The 27,085-nt window shown below is 35.1% G+C and overlaps 1 protein-coding gene across 1 annotated transcript in view; it reads left to right on the forward strand.

Annotated features, from left to right (window-relative positions):
- USH2A (usherin) overlaps nucleotides 1-27,085 on the forward strand; it is an 825,608-nt gene that overhangs the window by 387,979 nt on the left and 410,544 nt on the right. The window contains exons 30-31 of the mRNA XM_030936493.1: nucleotides 3,801-3,914; nucleotides 6,200-6,361. Coding sequence (XP_030792353.1) covers nucleotides 3,801-3,914; nucleotides 6,200-6,361 — 276 coding nt within the window. The remainder of the gene's footprint in view (nucleotides 1-3,800; nucleotides 3,915-6,199; nucleotides 6,362-27,085) is intronic.

Here is a 27,085-nt window from a genome sequence, read left to right on the forward strand (position 1 = left end):
GAATCAAAGGAGATAAACCACATGTCTCCAACAATAAAATGACTTTGTTATGATTCCAAGTGAATGAAGACCACATGTTTGACCAGCGCCTTGCCCCTGTGTAATCCTTAATTTGAACCTGACAGGATGAGAAAACACAGTGAACCATTATACTGCTCTTCTTCCTGAAGTAGGTAATATTAAGTTGCCTTTAAGGAAAATTATCAGATGGTTTGACGAACTTTGTCTCTGACACACAGTATGATGAACAAGATTCTCTACCGGAAATATAAAAGAAATGGCACTCCAGCCTTAGAAAGTGCAGCACATTTTTCGAAAGTGTGATTTACAAACCATCTAAAACCTTCCACCTGGGATCCAAAGTTGGCAAGAATCAAAACATCAGCTTTCTTCTTTTCTTTTTTTTTTTTTGTTTTTTCTGTTTTCTGTTTTGCAGCTCTCATTTCTCAGGGCTTATCATTGTTTCACCTGGCTTGAAATGGGAAATGTGAGCACTTTGATAAATGGCTTGAAAGATGATCTAGTTTCTCTCCAGCATCTTTCTTTAAGAATCTCAGGGTTTTTCTGTGAAATACAATACAGTTTGGTAAAGATCTCTACCAAATCAAAGCTGAAGAAAGCAAGTTTGCTGAAATGAGTATTGCTTGTTTTTAAAGGTCCTTAAAATAAGGAGTGACTGAAATTAATAAAGGACTCTCACTATACACATATTATACACAAAGCAACTCTTCTAGTGAAGGCAAGAAACATTAAATAAATCACTAAAGATCACTTAGTGAGTGTGAACTCCGGATCTGGTTTGATAGAGTCCCTCTGAAAGTCTATAGAATACCCTTCGTGATAAGTTGGTATAACAATTAAAATTTCAACATTGCACTTTAGTCATGATTTGGAAAGAAAGGTCTTAGTATAAGAATTTTATAAAGCCAGGCTGCAAAACTGCACAATCATAGAGCTGCTTTTATGTTTCTGAATGATAATACTTCCTGAATGTACAACACACCTTCTTGCTAATGATTTCAGATAACCAACTTGTATATCAGCATTATTTCTTTTTAGGCATGGTGTTCCTATGCCTCAGCTGAAGCATGCTCATCTATGAGGGGTGCTGCTTTTCACATATGCCCCATAGGTTAAGTGATGATAAAGGAAAACTAGCCTCATATTCCAACATGCTTTTCTTATTCACATTAGGATTAAAAGTCTTATTCTCTGGGGGCTGATTCATTTGTTGTTAGCGTGGCATTATACTAATTCAGACATGCAAGTCATCTTATTTGAATCTTACAGTAGTTTCCAACTTGGCAATAGGAAAGACATGGCAAATGCCAAAGATTTGCTAAAGATAGAATGGGTAAAACACATTTTATGATGATACTTTAGTTTTGAGCCTGGAATTTGGGGATCGTGGTGGAGGCCTTACAAAATGGGAAAATGAAGCTTACGTAATTATTTAGAATGTTGATTCTTGATTGGGGCACGTTGGGTATGAGATACCAGTGGGACATCCAGGTGTGGATACATGGCCTGCAGATAGAAACCCAGAAACAGGGCTTGGGAGAGATGTGAAGTCTGTAGATACAAATGTGATCATTGAGAGATAAGACTTAATAAGCTAGCAAAGGCGACTGATTAGAAAAAGAAAGAAGCTTGACAGCAACCCAACTTTGGGAAACAAAAGCTATTTAAGAGACTGTGAGAGGAACATGAGTCAGTAAAGGAAACAAAAGAGTTCTCAGTAGTTTAGGAGAGCAATTTAAAAATTCAATGTCACAGAAGGAAGCTGAGGGATGACAATGCCCCATAAGTGTAGGAGGATAAGGACTGAGGATAGGCTATTTGATTTGGTATTTAAGGGATCACTGGTGATCTTTAAAAGATACAAATCATCTAGCAGCATGTAGAGGCAGAAATTGAGTTGCAATGGTAGGCTAATTTGGAATGGCGTATCACTGCTCTAGAGCTCTTGACTGGCAATACTCCATGTTAAGTATTCTAAAGTCCTGAACTTGTTCATTCTTAATACTAACCCTTTCAGATAAGTACTATATTATCCCCATCTCACAGATGAGGCCTGCAACACCTTGCCCTTCAAGATCAAGAGGATTATTATCTGTTTACAGACAAGGAAACTAAGGCACAGAAGCCTGAACAACTTGCCCACATTCATATGGCCAGTCGGCAGCAGATTTGGCATTTGAAGCCAGCAATCTGGCCCGAGCATCCGTGCCCTTTTCCACACTACTCCATTATGAGGATGTGCATGTGATAATGTTAGCTTGCTTTTAAGCCATTTGGTGGAATGAGAAATAACTTCTTAAAAGAAAGTAAACTCAGAATGTGGGTCATGATCTGGGAGATTTAAGAGGAAATGACAATTGCAGGGGCAGGAATGAGAGAAAGCAGGAGGTTCTGACACGAGAGACTTTTGAAATTAGAGTTGAATTTGGCATGAGATGGTCACACATGTGTGTGTATTAGTTCATTGGCTTGCTGTCTTCTTTGGCCATGAGCTAAGATGATGGTGCCAAGTGGATGAATATTTTCATGTAGAAACATGGCAGACCGGATTCAGTAGCCCATGGAGATGCCTGGCTAGTTGCTGGAATGAAGACTTAGAGACAGCCTTAGGGACTAAGGGCAAGTGGGAGGTGTCAAAGCAAACAACTGGTCTTTGCTCCATCCTGACTTGTTGATCTTTTAATTTTTAAAATTTTCTACTGGGGAGGGAAATTATGGAAAATGTATATTAAAATTTGTGTTTGAATGATGAAAGCTGTCATCAATATTGGCACCTTAAAGCAATAATGTATTATCTGGGTGATTGAAGGTTTAATCAATAAAGAGACAGCACCAGTGGGGCCATCTTTTCATAAAAATAGTGATAAGCTATGTGGTTAGGATTAAAGATTGCTCTGAAAATCATCTTTGCAGAAAAACAGTGGTGAGCAAATGTACAAGTTATATTTTGGATTTTTTTTTTTTTTTAATTCACAGGATTAACTAGATAAGGAGTCTCTGTCTTGCTTATGAACACTAGTAAACAAAATGCGTTTTCATTTCTACAGGTACTTTTAATTGCTGAACAAATCTCATATATCTATCAGCAAGCCATGCTAATTCAATACTTCCATGTGTAACACTTCCATTTAAGACAGGTGTCTTAATTAAAAAAACTAATAATTTTCCAAGTAGAAATACAAAAGCATAATTATCTAATTTGCTAATTGTTCAACTATGTTAATTTGCATACTTGTTAGCTACAACATAAACAAATGGTTTGTATATGTGTGGCCTACTGTTAAAATAATGAAGCCACTCTTGGGAGTAGCATTTTTAAAGTGTGTTAATAGGTGCCCTATAAAAAGGACTCCTTAGTTAAATACAGTTGAAAAATGCTAGGTTACAGAAAATTAAGTAGTTTTGTTTCTGCAGGAGGTCTACGATCCTGGAATGAGATAATATACATCTTAGCTATTGGAAACACTGTGCTCTGCCTCACAAACTACGTGTGGAACCCCCTCCCCACTTTAATGGGAGAAACATCAGGTGCTGTTTGAGAGCTGTTTTAACAATAAGTTGGTCTCACAATTTTTTCTCATGAGTCATTCCATTCAACAAACATTAGAAAGGGAGGAAAATGACCAAAAGAGAAATATGTTTTTGATTTCTGTCTCTGGTCTCTTTGTCTTTGTCTGTCTGTCTCTCTTATAGACACACACACTCAAATATACACACCAGTGCTCTTTATTGATGCTTATGGTAAGCATGCAACCCTCTTTTCTCCCTTTTTATTACAGGCATATTGACAGGCTTGCTACCCTTCAAAAACTATGCAGTAACCCTAACTGTTTGCACTTTGGCTGGCTGTACTGAGAGCTCACATGCATTGAACATCTCTACTCCACAAGAAGGTAAAGTAATTTCAAAGGTCTTGACTTCCACATTTCAGTCATGAATAATAAAATAGGAGAAGAGCTAAATGCTGCAAGGCCATTTGCTGGAAAACCCCAACCTAATTTGATGACAAAGTGCATTGCCAGGCCATAATTGCTCCATTTTTTGGGGGGGTGCGAAAATGAATCAAACTCCATACCCTTTAATGACATGCATCTTTAATAGCTGTAATGCAGATTAATGGGCTTTTTAATTGCTGTTACATTGTTCATGCAAGAGCCTTGTCATTAATATGAAGCATCTGAAAGATTAATGAAAGCTTCCTCATTTTACTATGGCTCAGAAGTAAATCTAGAGACAGTCTGACTAAAAAGAATTGATTGTATGGCACAGTATGAAATTGAGAATCAAACGGTTGATTTCCATGGTCTTTTTTAACTGCTAAACAGTAGCACAGGCAACAATTATTTCAGTATGATGAAACCTCCAAATGCCAATTGAGGCGTTATTAATCACTGCTTAGTTCCTTCCGACTTAAGTCTCACTTCTGTTGTACTTGGAACTTACAAACTGTTGGCATAAATTAAGGTTTCAGAAAGCATATGTTAAGAAGGCAGTGAGAAAGAGAAAATATTTTAGCACGCCAAAGCGAAAGCTTTGCTCAAGCATCAGAATGCATCACTTCAAGAAATAACAGCTCTCAAAACATTTGAAGCATTGTTACTTCACATTTCTCTCTTCTGGATGAGAGGAATTGCACATTTCTTATACTGTCTAGTTGAAAAGTTCTTTAGGAGATTTAAAAGCTTGATCTTTAGGGAAAAAGAGTCAGCCAGTCTTTCTCTCTCTCTCACTTTCCCAGTATCTATATATCCCCGCTTCCTCTTTTCTAAGCACCACTTGCACTGAAGATACGTAACAGAAAGGAAGACATGGGCCCATAGGATGAAACCAGGACAGGATAAAGGATTTTGTAAAATCCTTCTTATGACCCTTTCTATGCTGTATTTTTTTTACCTAAAGCAATCAGACTCCACTCACCTGAACTATGCTGTCAGTGACCCAGCCTCAGCATTTTCTCCATCTGGTCTACTGATAATAGCACTGGTTTTGATGTGTCATTGCATCTGCTGAGGACATGATTATCATCCCCTATTACAAGGACTTTGACCAGCCTCAGTATGGGACAAATGGCCCTACTTTGCATTATTTTCTCTGTATCCACTAAATCCTTTTTCCAGGGTTTACCTGGTACCCTTCATACCAATTTCAAGCTATGCCCCGGAGAAATCCCTGCGCTTGCTTAGTTTACATTTCCTTTTTAATTAATTAATTAATTTATTTATTTATTATGGGAAGAATGGCTGGTCTGAATACACTCCTTTTTTTGTGGGAATTTTTTATTTTTATTTTTTATACTTTAAGTTCTAGGGTACATGTGCACAACGTGCAGGTTTTTTACATATGTATACATGTGCCATGTTGGTGTGCTGCACCCATTAACTCGTCATTTACATTAGGTCTATCTCCTAGTGCTATCCCTCCCCAGTCCCCACAATAGAACCCGGTGTGTGATGTTCCCCTTCCAGTGTCCAAGTGATCTCATTGTTCAGTTCCCACCTATGAGTGAGAACATGCGGTGTTTGGTTTTCTGTTCTTGTGATAGTTTGCTCAGAATGATGGTACTTCTAAATATCCACAAAGTAATTCTGAATTTACTAAATAATAGAGGATTTTAGGAAAATTTTTAAAAACTTTTCGTTCTTAGGACCTCCAAATCATTGACAACTATATGAAATAAACAGCTCTTTTTTTTAAAAAAAAAAAAGTATGCATAAAAGTTTTCATATATAATTGACTAAATTGATTGTGCATGTTCTGGCTATTCCTATCATTGCATACAGGTTTTTAAAAATATCTATTATGAGCCACATTCACCAACATTACTGATCTTAGATCACAAGCTCCTTGAGGCTAGGGGACTCTATCTGCTTAATTTGCTTTAATAAGTACAGTCCCACATAGAGATTACAAATTAATAGTACTTTTGCTGGAGTAACACAACATCAGTGAAGTGAACTAGTGTAAGTACTCCTCATCCACCATTGATACAAATTCTCATAAATATGGGACAGTTATTTAACACTGTTCCTAAAGCAATGACTGACAAGCTGCCCATGAATCGGGAATATTTCCATGCATGGGATTTCAGATCTATTCCATGATTTATTGGTTTGGATCTGAAAAGTTTGAATTAGAAAAGAAAACTAAAATTAGACTCTATAAATCTTTTCTTCCACAGCCCCACAAGAGGTTCAGCCACCAGCAGCCAAATCCCTTCCCAAGTCTTTGCTACTCTCCTGGAACCCACCCAAAAAGGCAAATGGTATTATAACTCAGTACTCTTTATACATGGATGGGAGGCTGATCTACTCAGGCAGTGAGGAGAACTACACGGTCACGGGTAAGACCTCTATAGTTATCAGTGAATTGTAATAGTCTATGTTCAAATCTAAACACACTTACAGTTGGCTCTCGATATCCAGGGGTTCCATATCTGCAAATTTAACCAAGAATGCTTAGAAAATATGTGAAAATAACAACACAACAATTAAAAATAATATAAATTCTAAAAGCATAGTATAACAACTATTTAGATAGCATTTACATTGTATTAGATATTCTAAGGAATCCAGAGATGATTTAAATTGTACAGGAGGATGTGGATGGCCTATATGCAAATACTACACCCCTTTGTAACAGGAACTTGAGCATCTGTGAATTTTGGTATGAGCAGAGGGTCCTGGAACCAATTTCTCATTGATACTCAGGAGTGACTGCACACACACACGCACACACACACACATCAGATAAATAGAGGCTATAGTTATCTGAAAATGTGTTTTTGAAATTGAGTTGCTTATTTTTATCTCCTGTTAATCAGTCCAGTTGTATGATCTTGAAGCTCATATTAGATTTATGGTGAAATTGTAGCTAAAAAAAAATGGAAAAGTGCTCATGTTACCTCCTTCCACCCAGGGCTGTCCTACTGCTAGTTCTGTTCTGTAGACCCCACCACTCCTTACCTAAATCCTTCTAGCAATTACCGTTTCTCAGATGCAGAGGAACCCTGGAAATGCACAAATGTGCTAAGCACAAAGAGCTCAGCACATGACTTCTCTGCCTCCAGCGGACCACACAGGATTGAAATTGAGAGCCAGTGTTTTCCCCAGTCAGACTCACAGTGTCCACTTGGATCAATGACATCATCAAACAAATTCCTCTCTCACATGAGCTATTAAGGTGGTGCAAAAGTAATTGCGGTTTTTGCCATGGAAAGTAATGGCAAAAACCGCAATTACTTTTGCACCACCCGAATACTTTAAAATCTTCACTGATGTATAATTGTCTTAAGACTCAGAAGTGTGACTCAGTGTGGTTCGAATTTTAGATTTGAGAGGAAACATAGTGTATATGCCCATATCATATGATAAAGTGTGATGACACTGAAATACTTATAGTGGTTTTATACTTCATATTATTTTATATACTCTATGTGACTCTCATGTGAGATAGTATTAATCAAATGTTGATTGATGAAAAAAACCAAGGCCTAGAGATATTAACTTCTTCATAAAGGTCATAACAAGTTAGAGTCAGAGGTAGGATGAATTATTTATGAATTCACTCACTGACATTAATGCCAGGTACTAAGGTTGTAATAGGGAACCAGGCCAGACACTGTCCCTCTTCTCTTGGTGCTCACAGTTTCATGGGGACGCATGTAGATGCTGGAGCAAGTCGTGTGAACAGGGCAGTGTATTCATCCAGTTGCATTCTCAGGTTTACATTTTTTTGCCCTCCCCCCCCCCGAGTCTGAGAACCTTAAATGGACAAGAACAATTATTTTTATATTTTATTATTCATAATTGGGTAGAGTTCCATAATATTTATTCTACAACGTAGATATTATTTTACACCACAATTTTACAAGTGAAGAAAATGAGGCAAAGAAAGATTAAGTAACCCAAGGTCACACAGCTTGAGTCAGAGGCTTTGATACTAACCCAAGCATTCTGGCTGTGTTGAAGAGTGTGGTCTTAAAAACAAGTGTTTTAACTTGTCTTAGTTTCTGAATTTGTAAAATGGTGTAATCACATTTTTCAATATTTTAAAGAGAATTAGAACTATATATAAATTATATGACATGTCGTTAGCAATTAGTAAAGAGAAGTTATCATTGTTATCTCCTGTACAACACAGAGTTCATTGTAAAAACTGAATAGGTTAATCTCACTCCAACAGTATCTTATGGCATGATTTTAACTAAAAATTATAAACCACAGAAGTTATTTCAGAAAAGATTAAATCACACCATGGAAGGAACTTTACACATATATTAATAATTAACATAAAAACATTTCTGTAAGACCAAGAGGTAACATTGTATATAATGGGATCTCATAAGTTTTAGAACCAGAATAGACATGTCCTCTGAGAATCCTTTGGCTCCCCACGTGTGACACAGGTATGCCCCTGTATGCTTACCGATTACCTTTATGTTACACCACTGCTTTTTGTTTGTGTCATCTTGAATGACTGTTTGTTTGCTCATTGATTTGCCCTGCTGAACCATAATGATCATTAAGGACACAACTATATTTGTTTTTTTCATTACTGCATGTCTTGGACCTATCACAGAGTGGGAATGGAATAAAACGTGTTAAAGGAGTGAAAGAATGAAGTCAGATGTTTCCTGGAAATAAAAAAAGGAACTTAGCAAAGGGGAACTGATGGAGGGTAAGATTAGGGTAGGAATAAGGCAATAGGGAAGAGAGAAAAATGGAAAAGACACAGCCAGCGGAAGAGAAACTAAGATCCTTCTATGTGCAGAAACGAATGCTGAATCAGTCCACAGGGAAGTGGTGCAGCTGACGGCAGGTCTCAAACTGTGGGCCTCGACTCTTTCCAAAATGTACAGAATTCCATATGAGGTTACACTGGGCAAAACCAGAAAAAGAGCAGTGTAGGGAGAAAGGCAAGAATTCACATCAATTTCTACTACCACCTGCAAAATGACACTGAATTCTGTATTTTGGTTGTTTGAATTATCAAGAACACCATGGGAGTACAGGCTCTAATGAAAGATTGTGGTAAATGGCACCATAGTGAATTATTACAATACAAACCCCAAATACAAAGAAAGTGAAATATTTTTAAAGTGCCTACATCCATGTTTTCTTGCTACAGTGGTAGTAGAATGATTCTTCAATGGTTTTCAATCTTTATGTAATATTTTAAAGAATATATCTCCAATATTACCCATAGCATATTTTTTCTGCTGTAGCTTTCTTGGCATTTCATAAGCAACTATGTTCCTTGCTGCTTTCATCCCCAAATAGCTTAAGATATGAAGCATATTGGAACTGCAGTGCTGGTCAAGGAGGGGCAATACACTGAGAAGGTTAAGATGGGGTTCAAAGACGTACATGATTATTCTAACTTCATAGCTAGAAAAACTGAGACCTAGACAGGGTAAGAAATTCTAGTCAGTAATCAGAGGAACTAATTCAAATGCAGATCTGTCTGGCCCCAAATCCTTGTTTTTAATTTATATACATTCTGCTTGTTCCTCATATTTTATTTTTCCTTGCTATAACTCTAAAAGAAAGACCTCAGAACACCTGTATTAGTCTGCTAGGGCTGCTATGTCAAAATAACACAAACTGGGTGACTTTAATGGAAACGTATTTCTCTCAGTCTGGAGGCTGAAAGTCTGAGACCAAGATGTCGGCAAGCTTGATTTCTCCTGGGTCTCTCTCCGTGGCTTGCAGATGTAGCCTCCTCACTGCGTGCACACATGGCCTTTCTTTGAGGTGACTTCATCCTTGGTATTTTTTCCTCTTCCTCTGAGGACGCCAGTCCTGTTGGATGAGGCTCCCACTCTTATGACTACAGATTTTATATCTGTGATGTGGACTAAGTGCAGGTCATTTACATTTTTAAAGTTTACCTATCCTATAGAGACTCTCAGAGAAGACTAAATAGGAAAGGGACTCTGTCTGTCTGAAGTCAGCAAGGGAGAAGGCTGTGGGGAAACTGATCTAGCCATTGGGATGGGCTTTAGCTTTTATGAGCACTTTAAGTCTACACCATGACGTGTATCTATCTACAATCCTATTGGTACTTACCGCTTGTCTTTGTGTCAGGATATTTGTGACCTAATATCTTTTCCACACTGAGTGGTTTGTGGGTAAGACTTCTATTCATGATGTCTGGTGTTTTCAGTAATAGTGTCAGTTTAGGTCTACTAGAGTGGATCTATACAGAGATGAAATGTCTGTTCATAGAGAAACTGAGAAATGGAAGACAGAATCTACTAGATTGGGAAAATAATTGATAATATCTTTAATTATAAAAGTGATACATTCTTACTGAAGATAATCTAAAACATGCAGTCTCGTAATACCTGAGAATCCTGTCATATAGAAACTCTTAATATGTGATGGAATTCCTTCTACTACTTTATTCATGTTAACAAAATTGAACTATAACCTGTGTATGATATTGAATATTTACATGTTCCCTTATTATGTTATGACTATATCCTATCATTAAACATTTTTCTAAAAATATTTTTAAATATTTTGAATAACATTATATTCCATCTCATATAACATATAATAGATATTTATTAATGCACTTAATCATTTGAGCAATAGTATCTAATCTATCTCTATTTTAAATATTTTGAGATAGATATTCTTATACACAAACCTCTTTGCTAGGTTCCTAGAAGAATAGCTAAGTCAAAGGTAATGAACATTTACAGAATATTTGATACAGTTTGTCACATTATTTCCAGGGAAGTTATCAGCAGTGAATTATATATTCTTAAATGTTTGATTATTTTACAAAAAGTTATTTTATTTTTATTTGCATTTTAAAGTACTAGTTATAGTGAATACTTTTCTGAATAATGATTAACCTTTTATATTTTCCTTTCATTCATCTAATCACATTCTTGATGAGCAAAAATTTACTTGGGGTAAGGAATAACTTTGAGATTTCTCCACGAGCTACCCTGTTTTTTTCTGGTTACAATCACCTGCACTGTTTAAAATGTTTTACCTTCTACAATATCAGAAACTTCCCTAATAACTTGGTTTAATATCACCTCCTAAATATTCAAAGTGTCAACAATTTTTTTCTCACTCCTACTCCATTTACTTGTAGTTTCCTTTTAAGTTTCCACATAGAATCGACATTATTCCTTTATGCTTTGCCAATGGATCTTGCTGCCATGGTGGGCACAAGCAAAGTAAATGCATTTCAATTCAGAAGGCACTTAGCATCCAGGTGGCTTGGAATTTTTTTCTTCTTTCTCTTAAATATGAAGCATTGAAAGTCAAAGGCATTGCTGCACCTTGAGTTAGTATAAAATATATTTTAAAATGCATACAGTTCAAATTTTTTACCTTGCATAGGCCATAAGCTAGTAGTATGGTGGGTCAGTTCTGACACTGAAAAATGAATCCAGTTAGAGAACCTCCCGAAGGCTGTTGATGTTTGCTATAATAAATAGCACACACTTTAAGTCAAACTTTTTCATTCTGTATTCAAAGGTAATGGATTTTTCGTAACCATAGTAACCTTGGTGTATTTCTGGATAAATACATGAGGTATATACATTCTAGTTTTATTTTTGAATATAAACTACCACATTATGTATTACTAATAATATGAAAAATAGGATGTAGGTTAGTATAATGACAGCTTAAACTAGTATGCATTTTTCTTCTGCAAAAAATAAATATTTATCAAAAGTATAGGTTCAATTAATTTTTCTCCCAGTTTTGTGGTGTTCTGGTGGTGCCATTTATCTTTTTTTGCAAGATCTCCATTAATCTCTTATTTCTGTCCCATAACAGATTTTTAAGAATTTTGAGGTAAAAACAATTGTACTTTAAAGCTTATGATTAAGAACATAATCGAAAGATTGAAGGACCGATATTGATATCACTAGCAGAGCTATTGTGGGCCACTTAAGATGTGTGTATACAGTACATTCCTAAACAAGTAGAAAAAAAGGAATCCTTCATGAGACTGTTCAACATACCAGGATTGTTTCAAAGTTCAGGCTGGATAGCATCTGATTGATGATGACTATCCAGACTGTAGCCAACCAGATTATTCCCATTTTAAACGAGCACCCTACCAGAAACTGACCATTTTTAAGAAGTTTATAAGATATCTCCAAAAAGCCTACAAACTTTTTAGAAACAAAAATAGCAAGATGGTGCTAATCAGGATAAGTCTCCACCAAACACGGCAAGGAGGTTTATGAGAGTCGTGCTGCCTGGTCAGAAAAGACTAATCTGAATTGCTTCTGGTTAAGCCAACCTAAGCCATTGCTGTGGATAATGACTAGAATTCCAAAGGAGGAAAAGTTAATAGGGACATTATAGAAAAATAACAACTATCTCACACCAAGCCATAACACGTGTGTATTTTCAAGTGTATCATCTGATAAATCTACATAATCATCTTATAGTTAAATAAAAGTGACCGATATCTAGAACCATAGATAGCATCTTCCCACTGCTGCTCCACCAGGACCTGGATTTCTGTCACTAAGACTGAGGCAGTAAGATATAGATAATAGCAATGTAATAAGTGTGTGTGTGTGTGTGTGTGTGTGTGTGTGTGTGTGTGTAACTGAGAGACAAAAAAATAGAGAGGATAGAAAGACAGATGTGGGCAGGGGGAAAGAGGGAGGAAAAGTGGATAAATTCTGGTAAAATCATATAGGCAATAATTATTTATGTCTAACCAACTAAAAGTGCTAAAACTTTTTTTGGTCTTATTTGCCAAGGTCAAAGAAAACGATGTCTAAATAGCAAAATAGAAATGCTCATCTTAAACCTTCCAAACACTTAAGTCTTACGATGAGAAATTTATTGACGAAGAAGTTGTATTGCTTATGGCACAATAAAAACACATTTAAAGGTTAGGCACTTCTATCCAAGCGTTATAAGGAACCTTATCAGCACTCTACAAATTTGAGCGAAATTATACTCATTCACACCAATCGCTTACAAAAGGTCTTTTCTTAGCAAAATAGAATTTTACTTTAGCCTAGATATTTTCTTTATTTTGCATATTTAAATATCACATTGCAGTACATTGAAATAACTCCTCTTACACAAAAATACTAGAATGCTATTAACACTCCTATGTTCTGTTACAAGCTCTAATATTAATAAGGCAGAGCATGTGAGGATTTCCAGGTAAGACGATGGTCTCATCCATGAGTCACCATGCCACTCTATTACAAACGAGGTCATACCATGTTTCCCTTTGATGTCACAGTCGTATAGTATTAAACTGTACAAAGTCTGAGAAACTTTCAGGACAGGAAGGAACAAAAGTCAAGCTATGCAATGAGCTGGAGCCTTCAAAGCCAAATTTCTAAGCTACTAACTCTGTGACCAGAGACTCCAGAATAGTTGTTCAAGGTTGTTCTATATACCAGATCTTTGGGTTAATGAACAATGAATGCTATACTCTCAAGAGTCTTATTCATCAAGCAACAAAGGGTCGAATGAAATGAAATAACTTGTACAGAATGTTTGAATATCAGTTGTGGTTAGCTTTAAACAATACAATCTAAGTTCATTATTCCATTAAGGTGCTTCTATAATGCACCTGTATGTGAAAAAATAAAATATGTTTAAATTTACATTTTAAGACTCATACCCAAATATTATATCATCTGTTAACCTAATTAAGGAATATTATGTTCATAAATGATAGGGAAAGATTCTATGATTTAAGGGATTTTAGAAGAATAGTGGGAATAATATTCAGTTAGAAAAAGCAATGGAGTTAAATGCTGGAAAGATAATGGAATGTGTCCTTCAATTGAAAGTGTTACAGATAGAGATGTCCTGTTATTCTGAGCATTTTGAGAGTTGCTATTATTTTTTATGTATGTTTTAAAATGCTTAAATTGAGTTATAAATTAATACAGAAAAGTGGACACATCTTAAGGGTACAGCTTGCTGGATATTTACAAATGAAACACATCTATGGAATCTGCACCCAAAGCAAAAAAACAGAACATTATCAGCACCCTGTAAAGCTCCTCATTTTGTGGCCTCAAATCTTGACTCAGGCCTCAAATCTTTCCTGACTGTTGACACCATAAACTGACTTTGCTAATTTTGTACTTAATATAAATAGAATAAGGAACTGGAGGAGGGTCTTCAAAAAGCTTATGGAAAATGCATATTATGAAAAATGCATGGATTTCATTTTTTTCCACCAAACTAAACTCATGCTAACTTGTTAAAACATGCCTGAACAGGATCTAGTTTGAGGCAGTAAGAAAGATAAGACATTAGTCTGAAACGAGCCCCTATCAGGCAACATGAATTCAGTAAAATTGAAACAAGAACAAATAGCAAATTTCTGGTGAAGCTTGCTTAGAAGAATAGTGAAATCATTGATGTTTTACAAAAAGGTTATGAGGACAATGCCCCAAAGATATCAGCAGTTTACAAGCGGATAACTCATTTTCCTTAAAGGACCAGGAGCAAGACAATAGTAAAGATGAAGCCTGCAGTGGCAGACCATCCACATCAATTTATAAAGAAAAAATTTATCTTGTCTGTTTCTTAATTGAAGAGACCAAAAATTAACAGAAGAAACAACCAACATCATACACATATCAGTTGGTTCACTTTGTACAATTCTGACTGAAAAATTAAAGTTGAGGACATTAACCTTAGCAAGCTAACACAGGAACAGAAAACCAAAAAGCACACGTTCTCACTTACAGGTGGGAGCTAAATGATGAGACTCATGGACACATAGAAGGGAACTACACACACTGGAGCTTTTCAGAGGGTGGAGGGTAAGAGGAGGGAGAGGATCAGGAAAAAAAACAAACTAGTGGATACTAGGCTTAATACCTGGGTGATAAAATAATCTGTACAACAAACCCCCATGACACAAGGTTACCTATGTAACAAGCCTGCACTTGTACCCCTAAACTTAAAATAAAAGTTTTTTTAAAAAGTTGAGTGAACTTTCTACTTAGTGGGTGCCAAAACTGTTGCACCCAGATCAGCCACACACAAAAGTAGAGTTTTCAATGGAAATTTTAAACAGGTAGAATCAATATCCTGAAGTATTTTATCAAATAATTGTAATAGGAGATGAAATATGGCTTTACCAGCACAATCCTGAAAACAAAGAATAATCAGAGCAATGGCTACTAAGAGGTGGAAGTGGTTCAGTCAAGAGCAAACGTCATGGTAAATTTTGAGGGGGATGCTTGAGGCATTTTGCTTGTTGGTTTTCTGGAGGGCCAAAACACAGTAACATCTGCTAATGATGAGAGGGTTTTGAGAATGTTAACCAAAGCTTTAGCATTAAAATGCCCGAGACAGCTTCACTAGAGTCCTTCTTCACCATATGATGCCCCTGCTCATTCCTCTCATTGAACGTGAGAAATTGTATGACAGTTTTCATGGAAAATCCTTAGGATCTTACAGTTCTGATTTGGTTCCTTCTGACTTATTTTTGTTTCCTGATCTTAAAAAAAATCTTTAAAAAGTACCCATTTTTCTTCAGTTAATATTGTAAAAAAGACTGCATTGACGTGGTTAAATTCCCAGAACCTTCAGTTATTCAGAGATGGACTAAATGGCTGGTATCATCATTTACAAAAGTGTCTTGACCTTGATTAAGCTTATGTTGAGGAACAAAGTTTATATTTTTATTTTTTAATTCCATTTTCCATGAAAATTTTGTAGTTTCCTTGTATGTTCTTTTCTGTCACTGTCTTTTTTTAAATATGTAGGAGGGAGAGTAAATCAGTGCAACATTTTTTTGTGTTCCTATACTTACATTCAGAACCCTCTGATCTACAGGCAGTTGCTAAGATGGTCAGTTGTTAAATTCTTGTCTTCCAGAAAGCCATTGGAAAATTTGCAAAATGAAACATCTACCTCTTTCTCCAAGTCCAGATCTCGAAAATAATTATGGAAATGCTTCATCTGTGCAATTAGAATTTAGCACATGAAGTCACTGACCCGTGTACACTAGCAACAAACAAACCAAATAAACCATTCTGAGTTTCCAACAATGTAATGTTGTGTGGCCATAAAGTTTATGATGCTATAGAAAAATATTTAATTTGGAAAGATAATAACAACAAATATTTTACAAATATTTGAGTCTAATTCATTAAAATATATATGTATATACATAGATACATATACATAGATATGTACAAATACACATATAGGTATGTCTACATACAGATGTATACCAAAATATTAATAGTGATTGTCTCTTAATAATGGGATTCTGGTATTACTTTTTTCTTTTCCTTGAGAGTCTTTCAATCTTTTAAATTGTCTGCAGTTTAGATATTAGAAATCAGATTTTTTTGGTAATATTTTTCCCAATTTTAATGTATGTGATAAAATTGATAGAAAGGAAAGACATTTCAGGAACCTGACTACACTTAACCATTAATACTTATCTCTAGTTTTCCCTAGTTTTTGCCTTATAATCAGGTTGATCATCTTACTAATTTCCTTCTAGCCAATACCATAGATGACAGATACCATACCTCTAGCACTATCTACCACCATCAAAACGTTATGTATATTTGATGATCTACCTCAATTCCCATGTCTTCATTTGATTCATAGACTCTTTCATATCATTTTCCTACACATTTGTCATTTGGACACATTCTGTCTTGCAATATTAACTTATTTTAAAAGGAGTAAAATCTTGATTCAAAATAAGAATGTAAGTGCATTAGGTACAGTTATTATGTCATTATTTATTTTCAAAATTTCTGTAATATCTAACATAGGAATAAAGACCCAACTGGCATCCAACAAACTCACTGAATTGAGTTGAAACGAATTAAGTTGAAAAAATACTAAGAATCAGTAAATTATTATTTTAGAGAAATTAACAATAAATATCAATGCATAATTTGGATGTAATTAATATGCTAAATTTAGTAAACAGTTTTATCTAGGTAGGTTATTCCTGTAGCTCAGGACTTTCATTTAATCATCCAATATGTAGCAAATATATATCAATATTTGTTGTTGTTCAATTATGTGTTTTAGTTTGCTAGGACTATTGTAACAAAGTAATACAAACTAGATGGCTTAAACAACAGAAATTGACTGTCTCACAGTTCTAGAGACAAGGAGTCCCAGATTAAGATGTTGGCAAGATTGGTTTCTTCTGAGGGCTGTGAGGAAGAATCTATTTCATCCCTCTCTTCTCGTTTTGGTCGTTTGCTGGTGACATTTGGCATTTCTTGGTTGTGTATTTATCACCCCAATCTCTGCCTTCATCTTCACATAATGTTTTCCCTGTGTGCTTATCTGTGTACAAATTTCTCCTTTTTATAAGGACACGAGTCATAGTTGGATTTGGACCCACCTTGTTGACCTCATCTGAAATAATTGCAACTGAAGTTCTAGGGGCTAGGACTTCAACATACGAATTTTGGGGAGAACACAGTTCAACCTGTAACTCTAGTGCTGTGCATTTGATGCTGTGATTAATAACATTCTAAAACTTTCCTCAAATTCCTAAAACATATTAGAGAACTTAAGGTATCTGTTCAAAATCAGTTTTAAGATGGATATGACCCATGACAACAATAAAAAAATTTTAGAAAATGTGATAATCAATTCCATCTGGAATGCTCCCAGCCTTATTTTTTGCATTTTCACAATCACATCTCTTACTTTCCTGGTTTGTTTTCTTTGATTCCTTATAGGAGTAGGAGTGATTAGTTTCCTAGTGCTGCTTAATACAATACCCCAAATGGCATGCCTTAACACAATAGAAATTTATTTTCTCAAAGTTTGGGAGGCTAGAAGTTTGAAATGAAGGTATCGGTAGGCCCATGGTCTCTCTGAAAACTGTAGGGGAGAATCCTTCCTTGCCTATCCCGCCCTCCAGTGGTTTCTGGCAGTGAGTAGTATTCCTTGGTTTCCAGTTGCATCACCCCAATCTCTGCTTGTATTATTATATAGTGTTTTCCCTTCTTCTAAAGTTATCTCCTCCTCTAAGGACCAGTCATATTCAATTTAGAGCTCACCCTCTTTCAGTATGATCTCAACTTACTTTCATGACATCTGCAAAGACCCTATTTCAAATAAGGTGACATCCACATGTACAGGGAGTTAAGATATGTACATATATTTTGGGAGGACAAAATTCAACCCACTACACCTCCATTGACTTCACAACTACTTTGCCATTCGATTGAAACTGTTCTCACCTAGGTTGTCAACGTTCTGATAGTCTCCAATTCAGGGACAGAGTGGAGGTTGTATAATCCATGATGTTTTGTTGATGACTCCTCCATCACAGAACAGTCTTCTCTTGGTGTCTGTGATATCTCACCTTCTCAATTTTCCCTGTTACTGTTCAAGCTCTGGTGTGGTATCTTCCTCTTTTTCTTCCACCCACAAATGTTGGTTTCCCCCAGGATTCCTCTTGCAACATTCCACACAATCTCCCTTTGATGACTCCATAGTACTTGTCTTCAGACATTTTTCCTAAGCCACGAACATTTTTCTCACTGCATATTGGGCACTTCTGCTACAAGTGTTTTTACTCCAACTCCTTAAAACTGAATTTATTTTATCTGCCACATCCTACCAATGTACTCTTTATTCTGAATTTTTTCTCTTAGGAAAAGTAACACCATTCTTTTTCCCAAACAAAAACCTGAAATTAATCTTTGATTACTCCTCCTTCATCCTTCACATCCAAACATTTTTGCTGTTCTTGTTTTAAGACAGGGTCTTCCTGTGTCACCTAGGCTGGATGGAGTGCAGTGGCGCATTCACAGCTCACTGCAGCCTCGACCTCCTGGGCTCAAGTGATCCTCTTGCTTTCAGCTCCCAAGTAGCTAGGGCCACAGGTGCATGCCACTGCACCTGGCTAATTTTTTATAGAGATGAAGTTTCACCATATTGCCCAGGCTTGTCGTGAACTCCTGAACTCAAGAGATCTGCACATCCAATCTTAAAATCCAAACTCCTGTTGGCCTATTACACTTATCACCTGGCTCCTATCTACTTTCTTAGCCATGTATCATTCTTTTATTCTCACTTATTTCTACAACACTACATTGGTTTTCTATTTCTGTTGGTTGGTTGTGTGAAATATAACATGCCTTTTCCTACATGCAGACTTTTGAACTTTCTGTTTACTCTGACTGGAATTTACTTTCCCCAGTTCTTTATGTGGCTGAATCACTGTCTTCCTTGAGTTCTCAAATCTTGTAAAACCTTCTCTATATTAGTTAGAATAACCTAGATGTTATAATCATACACACATATACATACAGAGAAATGATAGTTTTTAATAGTGAAAACACAATAAAAGTTTTTCTTTTTCACTTAGCATTGAGTGCATACAAAGTTTGGTCCACATAGTTTCCTTTTTCTGCACAGTCATTCAGGAATGCAGGCAGAGGCAGATTCTGTCTTATTTAACACATGACTTCCAAGTGAGCTCTGGAGTTATTTACATTGCTATGGCAGATGAGGAACAGGATTGAGAGATCATCATGGCAGATTGTCACGGGCCAGGCCTGGGGGTGAAAATGTTGCCCCCGCCCACATTCCAATGACTATAACTCAGTTTCATAGCCACATCTAACTGCAAGGGAGAGTCAGTAGTCAGCTTAAAGCAATACCTTATACTAACTCAAAGTTCTATAAATCAGAAATTTGGGTGGATTTAATTGAGTTCCTAATTAGGGCTTTACAAGGCCAAAATCAAGAGTTGGGGCAGTTTGGGCTCTCATCTGAAGGCTCTGGGAAAGAATTCACTTCTAGGCTAATTCAGTTTGTCAGCTGAATTCAGTTTCTAGCAGTGGTAAGGCCGAGGTCCCTGTTTCCATGCTGACTGTCAGTCATGGGCTGCTATCAGCTTCTAGAGGCCACCTCAGGTCCTTTCACATGACTCCCTCCATCTCAGTGATGGGGAACCTACAGGATATCCAATCCCTCTCATGTTTCAAATCTCTCTGACTTTTGCCTCCAGCTGGAGAAAACACTCTGCTTTAAATTGCTCATAATTAGTTTGCGCCCACCAGGATTCATTTTCTTTTCTCCATATAAGGTAAGATAATCATAAGTGTGATATCTCATCAAATTCACAGATTCCACCCACACTCAAAAGGGGGAAATTGTATACAGGTGAGTGTCACTGGGAGTCATTCTTAGAATTCTTCCTACCACAAGGTTCAAAAACAGAATCATCCAAGCATGGCTCTTACTCACCCTGTGACCTTGCTAAGCCTTGGTTTCCTGGTAGGAATGGTAACAACGTTACCTACTTTAGGGATTTAGTATAAAAATCCAATGTGATAATGCATATAAAAAGATAAGTATAGGTACTGTAACTCTTCTAGAAATGGTCAATGATCAACAACCCATGCTATTAGTTGCAGAAATAATGAAATTATTGTTATAACATCATAAATATTCTTAATGCAAAACATCCCCTGCGTGCAAAAAAAAGCATGTCTCTAAATTTCATGTTCAATTTAACTCAGGAAATATTTGTTGAGCAGGTACTATGTACATCAGAGGTTAGAAATTACGTATATAACTAAGATGTTGTCATTCTGCCTCAGATCATTCCCAATTCAATTGCTTAAAGAGAAATACACAAAGCTAAATAGAATGCTGTTCAATCTGTGGTAAATTCTGTAACATGTGTGACAACAAAAGAGAAGGATTCAACCCAGTTTGGAAGATAAAGTGTCACAGAGGAAGTGAATTTTTGCAAGCTTTAGAGTCGAGTTTCAGAACTGAGGAACAGGCAAATATAAGGACCATGGTTGCATAGTCAGAAGGCACAGAACTATTAATGCACATTTCACAAAAATTAAAGAGGGAAGAGTTTAATATGACTGTACACCCTGGGTAAGTAGTAATCAATAGTGAGAAGCAAGGTGGGATTCAGATTATCAAAGGTGCTAAGTTATGTTGAGATATTTAAACTTTGTTCTGAGGCAAGAGAGAACCATTGAAGGATTTTCAGTAATACCATGAGACAATCAGTGCTTTAGAAAACACATAATTGGAACATAGCTGTGCTTCAACATAGTGAAGACTGAGTCTGGGTAACTGTTTTCTCCATTTAGTAGGTGCAAGGACAAGTGGGTAGGAACACTAAATGCTGAGAAGCTAATTGGACTTAACAATACAGATGGCAAAAGGATGAGGAGAGGAGAGAAACGCATTACGTTTATTTGTTAACAGCTCTATTGTATTGTATTTATGTGCGTTAGTCAGTGTAAAATAAAATCTGCTTATTTTAAATCCTTTTAAATAGTGTTTAAATATTTCCTGATGTCACAATCTGCTAAAGTATTTACCCTTGGTACAGATTTCCATTAACCTTGTTGTAGATACTAAGCCTATAGCCATATATTTATAGGGGGCTAAATTATGGGGTAAAGCCTAGTGACATCATTATAAAAGCACATCTGGATCAGCTTTAGGGTCTTTGTCTTTCTATCCGATTTATGAAATTTGGTAAACTATAGGAGAATACCATTATTAACAGCCCCTGAATTCTCAGATTATGAGGGTGTCCTTTCTCTCAAAATAAAGGAAAAGAGGGAATAAAATCTCTAAAGCTGTAAATGATATAGAGAAATGCCCAGTACACAGATATCAGGGATATTAGGGGAATCCAGTTGTGTTACATATACAAGAAGAAAAAAAAAAGACAGAAATTAAATTCAAAGTATTATTTCCTCATGTCTTTTGTCAGTATTTTTTTAATTGTTTTTTAGACAGTCTATATAAATCCTTTGGTTCCCTAAAGGACAAAATTCCTTTGATAATTTTATAAATTCTTTTCTAAATAGTATCTCTGTATTATAGATAAAAAAATTAATACCTAGGAAAGCTCAGGTCACTTCTTTCAGTTGAGGAACGACTGACTTATTGATGGAACTGGAAAGAAAACTTTTTTTCACTCACCCCAATATTTGATAACTATCCTAAATTGAAAATGTCTTTAATGGTGTATTTGATTTTGTCAGTGTATTTTGACTTATATATATCATATATATCACATATCTGTGATATATGTATCATATATATCATATGTATTATGTATCTGTAATAAATCTATATCTATCTATCTATCTATCTATCTATCTATCTATCTATCACATTTTCTTTATCTATTCTATCAGTGATGGGCATTTAGGTTGATTCTATATGTTTGCTGTTATGAACAGTGCTGTGATGAACATTTCTTTTGATTTTTATTGTCTGTATTAGGACATCATAACAGGGCCGTCTTAATACCATTAACAATGCATCATGCTCTCTGGTAATGGTTTTGTGGCTGAAGTCTAAATAGCTTAAGTGCCCTATCTTATTCATTTGTACATATTTAATATCTATAATAACTACTATTTTCTGGACACTAAGAGAATTGCTGAAAATACAGTGGTAAACTTCAGTGACCCTATATATCCTGATTTGTACACTGTCTTATCTTCTGTTTCAGTTACCTTGTTTAAATCTTGTGGCTATATGACACTAATAAAAGTAACCAAATTTGTAATAAATAGCATCACAAACATTTCATTGTGCTTGAGAGTGTTTCAAAGGTATTGATTTTTCTGGCCATACACACACATATATAACATAACATAATGTAATTAAAAATGTAATTTACATCACTAGACTACTATTTAAACAAGTTATGGCTAATAACTAATATGTACACAAAATATTATGTGGACACAATAGAACAAGCAAATCTTTATCAATAGGAGACTATCTTCAAAGTATATTGTAAAACACTTGTGCAGAAAAGTATATTCTATATTCTGCTAATGTTTACTTGTTTGGTTGTATGTATGTAGACTATATCTGGAAGCATACATATAAATCCAATAATTGCTAAGCTCCTAGGAGGAAACTGGGTAATTGTGACACAAAGGTAGAGAGAGTCTTAATTTTTATGTAAGGTTTTCTGTACATTTTAGCTATTGCACCATGAATATATATTAATGCATTATTCATTCAAAATTAAGTACAATTTAAAAATAAAACTACTACAAAATGGTAAATTTTAAATATTAAAGAAAATATGGAAAAATATAAAGAAAAATTAAAATTGTCCACCATTTTACCTACCAGACACAATCACTAATTATATTTTGGTTTATGCATTTAAAGTCTGATTTATTATTATTATTATTAAGGCACAGATACAAGCATATAATTGGGACCAGACTGATTTACAACCTTTACCACTTTGTAGTATACTAAGCATATTACCAAATTACTTTCTCAGCATTCTTCATGTAACATTTTGTGTATGTGCATTTTAAGTTCTTTAAAATTAATACCACAAATGTTTGTGCATTATTTAAAACGATACATTCTTCTTCCTATTTTGTAAATGCTTTAATATATATTAAGGATGCTAACCATTTGCATGCACTTTATATGACAGTTTTTTTTACCACTTTGTCTTTCGTATGTTTTTACTTTGTTTATGGTGGTTTTCAAATGAAGACATCTTTAAAACTTGCAGTCAATTCAAATTTAGATATGTTTTCCACCATAGTGTCTTCTTAAATAGAAAAACTTAGATTTTCTTCACTTCAAGAATAGATAAATATTTCCTGAGATTTTCTTTGATAATTTATACTTTCAAAAATATTTTCACATGTTCCAGCTTCTGTGAATATTTTAATTTATTATTTATTTATTTATTTATTTATTTATTTATTGAGGTGGGGTCTCACTCTGTCGCCCAGGGTGGAGTGCAGTGGCATGATCTTGGCTCACCACAACCCCGCCTCCTAGGTTCAAGCCATTCTCCTGCCTTAGTCTCCTGAGTCGCTGCGATTACAGGCGAGCACCACCACACCCGGCTAATTTTTTTATTTTTAGTAGCGACAGGGTTTCACCATGTTGGTCTGGCTGGTCTGGAACTCCTGACCTTAAGTATTCCGCTCACCTTGGCCTCCCAAAGTGCTGAGATTACAGGCATGAGCCACTGCACCCAGCCACTTCTGTGAATCTTTAAATTACCCAGTGATGTGTATAAGGGTTCAAATTTTATTCCCATTTTGTCAATGAAGAAATGGAGACTCTAAAAACTTATTTGATATGCCCGAAATCATAAAGCTAGTTAACGTCATAGCTAGGACTAGAATTTTGGTGTTCATATAATGTTCTGACTCCCAAATCATAAATCTCTACCAGATGTTTAAAGTAAAAGAATGATGGGAAATTTCATTAAATTGTTAATTATATTCAGTGGTTTCAAAATATTAATACAACATTGATATCTTTAGTGCATTATCAATGTATTCTTGAAGACAACATGTCAATTAAATTGTCTCTTATTCAAATGTTAACTTCAGTTTTTAAAATTTAAAGCTAGTCTGCTGATTTTCAATAAGAACTGTCTAATATTGTGAACTCATAAATTTGAGGAGATAAAGGTAGAAAGTATAGGTCTGCAAAGTGTAGCATTGATAAAGAGGGGCCATTTCTTCCAAGTCAGTAAAGAAAAGTAATGCAATACAAAGTGGAATTTTTGTGATTCTACTGCAACATGACCTTATATCATCCCTGTTTTAATTAACTATGGACCCAAAATAATAATGTATCCTTCTAATCCACTCACAGGAATGGTAGGTATATTAGTTAGCTAGGGCTGCCATGACAAAATACAGACCTAGACAAGGGCATCCTGTTTGCTTGGATGAAAATTCCATTCCCATGTTTACCATACCTTCCACTCTCATTCAAACCTAGAACGGGAGAAAAAGAGTTCGAGTTAAAAAAAATTCCAATAGAGTTTAGGGAAGTTTGTCTCATATACCCCGACTTTAAAAGACTATTTTGCAATGACAATATTCTTGTATTGCCCTCTCAACTTTTCCCCTCCCTATTGTATACACAAGCCCAGCAACTTCTAGGAATATACCAGCACATATGCAAATATTTGAATATCTATTTCATGTAGGGAGATTAGAAAGTCACTTTCTGCCACTTGTGTAGCTCCATTATGCAGAAATCAAGAGGATGCAGATCATAAATCCTATTAGGGTGGAACTCTGGGTGTCGAAAAGACTATATAGATAATTTTAAGAGATTTCCCCTTGGCTGAATCTTTGCTATAAAGTTAAACATGGTTTTTAAAATATAAATCAAATAAATGGTTTCCATAAAGGCACATACCTTTACCGTAAACTGAACTCCGACAAACTTTTGAGTGGACATTTCTCAAATACAGCATCTATTGACAACTTCTTCTGAAAAAAACATTTTATAAAAATTGAAGTTTGGCTTGCATGTTTTCATACTATGTGGTTTTAATGAGAGTTATATTCCACTCTATCACCATAAATAAATATGTGGCTTTAAAAGATAAGTTGTAAATAAAATTAGCTCATAAATACTAACACTAACCAAACATTAATCACAGAATTTAAGGAGAATATCAGAGTAATTCAGAAAATAAAAATCTTGTCAAATTACTACAGTAAAAGCTCTGAGAAAAGTTCATTGTAATTTCAGTGATACTAAGGCTACAGACCAAATATAAACTTAGAGACAAAGATATTTAGTCTAAGACAAATTAAATGTGTATATATTAATTTATTTTCTCTGTCTGATGGGCAGAGAAGCCCATCAATAATCTGAATTTATATTTTATTAATACTCTCATGATTTACTTTTATGTGTGATTTACTGTGTAATATAAAAAAAGAGCTTGAAAAACTGAGATTGGAGGGCAATAATAAAATATTAATGCTACTATTATCTTGAATTTTGTATCTATACATGTTTAGATGTTGTTATCCTATTTGAAATTTGTTACTAATCAGTGAAACTTTAGTATTTACCTAAATTAGTTCTTCTTATAGGTAGCTCAGTCTCCACAATAGGAGATAGACTATAATTTGTACTTTCGCATAAAAATTCTTCTAAAATCATTCACCATTTTATATTGTAATTTACTGAAACAATATAAAGTGGCTTAAAATCATTGGTATATTATAAAAACCTATGTCAGATAAAACATGACATCTGTGAAGTTTGGGAATTATAACCCAGAACAATGTATAATTCAAAACAGATACCTGAAATTATCTTGTACACATCTCACTATCTGATATCTCATCACATAAAACACATAGTAGATACACAAAGTAGTTGTGCAGTAAATACTTGTGGAATGAATAAATGAAGGAATGACAAAAATGCTTTTCCTCAATGTGCTAAGTCAAATACGTGTTTCCTTTTATAAAAATTTAACTATTTGTTTTAGATTTAGCGGAAAAAAATGTATACTGAAATTTACATAATTATATAATACATATTTTTAAAGTATTATTCGCAGTATTTATGAGCATTCATTAATGAGAATGGCTTCTACATAAAAAGATCAGTTAGCCTCTGCTATTTTTGATAATGATTTAAACTTGTTAATTCTTACCTATGCGCATTCTCCTTTAGAAAATTCTAGTATGACCACTTGTTTTATGTTATCCTCACAACAATTGTAGGTGTAGATGTGATAAATAATATACTCTTCCCATTCTATTTTTCTTTCTAACAAATAAGAAAACTGAGGCCTAAAGCTCCGGTGATTCACTCATGTTTACACAAATAACTCTAAACTGGAGCTCAGCTTTTGCTAATTCTTTGTCTTCTCTTTTGTTTTGTTTCTGTTTCATTTTGTTTCCCTAAACCGTAATGCCATCTAATAGTTTTTAAAGTTTGTCTGCCTGCTTTTGCAACAGTTCTTAGCTTTCCACAATAGCAAGTGCATCAAAGAAGAAAAAGGAAATTGATTATATGGTTATTAATCAATCTCAGATATGGCTAGTATCACCTTTATCAGTGAAACTTACAACAATCTCAGTTTACGTCAGTCTTTTATCCCAGTGTTTAAAGTTTTAAGGACTGAGTTGGGAATGTGAGGAGTCTTTTGCTTTACATTTTGTACTCTACTAGTTTTAATTTTTCACCGTGTGCATACATCTAGCACCCCAACCTTTAAAGAACTAGTTTCCTGAAAAAAGAAAAATGCAAATCATTGTACAAATAAAAGCATA

Source organism: Rhinopithecus roxellana, chromosome 8, assembly GCF_007565055.1.
Source record: "Rhinopithecus roxellana isolate Shanxi Qingling chromosome 8, ASM756505v1, whole genome shotgun sequence".
Classification (NCBI taxonomy): Eukaryota; Metazoa; Chordata; class Mammalia; order Primates; family Cercopithecidae; genus Rhinopithecus; species Rhinopithecus roxellana.